At 44.3% G+C, this 1,857-nt stretch overlaps 1 protein-coding gene across 1 annotated transcript in view; it reads right to left on the bottom strand.

Annotated features, from left to right (window-relative positions):
• LOC119286034 (kinesin-like protein KIN-14P) overlaps window positions 1-765 on the bottom strand; it is a 6,679-nt gene extending 5,914 nt beyond the window's left edge. The window contains exon 1 of the mRNA XM_037565372.1: window positions 416-765. Within this exon, the coding sequence (XP_037421269.1) occupies window positions 416-572 (157 nt within the window). The 5' untranslated portion in view covers window positions 573-765. The remainder of the gene's footprint in view (window positions 1-415) is intronic.
• Between the last annotated feature and the right edge of the window lie 1,092 nt (window positions 766-1,857).

Here is a 1,857-nt window from a genome sequence, read left to right as displayed (position 1 = left end):
ATCTGATCATCTTATTATCGAACAAGGTTTTCTTCTAATTCTTTCCTCCACTTGCCGGTAACAAGTAAAGATGAATTCGTTGTGCTGAACATGCAAAAGACTGTAATTCTTCATTAGATGTCGGCTAAAGGTGTGGCTGCCACTGTTTGAGCACAATCTAAGCTCCAGCCCAGAAAGAAAACACTAAACGTATGGACCAAAAGTGTAATTCAATCCTTGGTTGAGATGTACCCGGGTCCAAGCATCATCAATCAACTAGTACTCCCTCCATAAAGAAATATAAGAGCGTTTAGATCACTACTTTAGTGATCTAAACGCTCTTATATTTGTTTACAGAGGGAGTACAAGATTTCACGAAATCAAAAAGATTATAAGCCCCTAATGAAGAAGGGAAGGAGCCAAGAGAACAGCTCACCGGCCACCTCGGCCTTGCGCCAGGCCATGTCAATGTTCCTCCCCATCACCAGCACTTCGCCTACACCCCCTCCTCCCCCTAATCCTTCCCCGTGCATCCTCAGCATGTCCTCCACGATGGCTGTCGCCGCCACCGCCTCCCGCTCCGGCGACGCCATAGAAGCCCCGGGTCAGGCGACCCGAACACGGCTGGAACGCCCGGGAGGAGGCGGCGACAGGGGGGAGGCACGATCGCGGGTGGATTGGGGGGGAAGAAATCGGTGGAAGAGGAGAGGGGCGCTCTTCCTTCTCCTCCAAACGGTGGTGGTGGCGCTCACGAGCGGGTTGGTGTTTTCCTTTTTTTGAGGTGGTGGCGAGGGTGGGGAGTGGAAATAGGAAAACTTTGAGGGTGTGGACTCCATATATCGCTAGGGGATTAGGGGCGACTAAAAATGGGAGCTTTTTCTTTTCAAGACTATTTCTGGCTTTTGCAGCTCGTTTCCCTCGTTTGGGAAAACAAGAGTAGAAAGAAAAAAAAATCATGAATCAATCAAAATGTGTTGTGCATTTCACAATGCCGGAATAAAGATTTTGGGAAAATGTGTGGACTTAAACGAACAAAGATTGGTAGACGGGAACTCCAAACTAACTCGAGCGAAACTTCAGGGTGTGTTCTGTATATTACCGAGATTTGGCTAGGTGTATACTGACTGGATTCTCATTAATTTGGACGCACAACTGTGTCCCGTGTCTCAAATGATATTTGTCATCGATCTTTTCGGAATATATGCAATGTTGGTTGTGTATCTTTGTATTAATAGAAGAAAATAATGTGGTACCCCGAAAACGATTACGTGACATAAACAAGTCATGCACGGAAAGAGCACAATGAAGAAAGAAAAAACACAATTAAGTGAGGCCTCGCTTAGCTAAGCATGGTCTAGCATTTGCCATTTGGTCACCTGTGGTTTGTTAGCACCAATGGATCTTCCCATCAAAAATAAAAATACCAATGAATCTTTGCTACGAGTTGTGCCTAATTTGTTTACTTCGTTTGGATTGAGAAGGGGAACGTGGCAATTTTCTTTCCAAGCTGCCAATCAGTTGTAGTAAGACTTTGGTCAAATGAAGTCCAATTAATGTAGTTTATTGTTTGGAAGAAAATTAAGGAGTAGCTCCGGTTGCCGCAAAGAAAAAAAGGAGTAGCTCCGGTTGCAAAAGACCAGGTCAGCATAGTTCATGCCGGCCTCTCATTGTATATACAGACAAACAAAATGAAATTACCCTACATCGTCCAAACCTCGAAGCATCATGCTAGTTCTATATTAGAATGTTGGGAGATTTTCTCGTTCGTACGATGATTGGATTGTCTCTTGTGTTGAACCTCTTTTTTTTTTCTAAAAAGAAGGATAACCCTCGGCCTCTGCATCAATCGATGCATGCGGCCATATTATTAAATAAAAA

This window comes from Triticum dicoccoides, chromosome 4A (assembly GCF_002162155.2).
Source record: "Triticum dicoccoides isolate Atlit2015 ecotype Zavitan chromosome 4A, WEW_v2.0, whole genome shotgun sequence".
Taxonomy (NCBI): domain Eukaryota; kingdom Viridiplantae; phylum Streptophyta; class Magnoliopsida; order Poales; family Poaceae; genus Triticum; species Triticum dicoccoides.
This window is presented reverse-complemented; position numbering and strand designations above follow the sequence as displayed.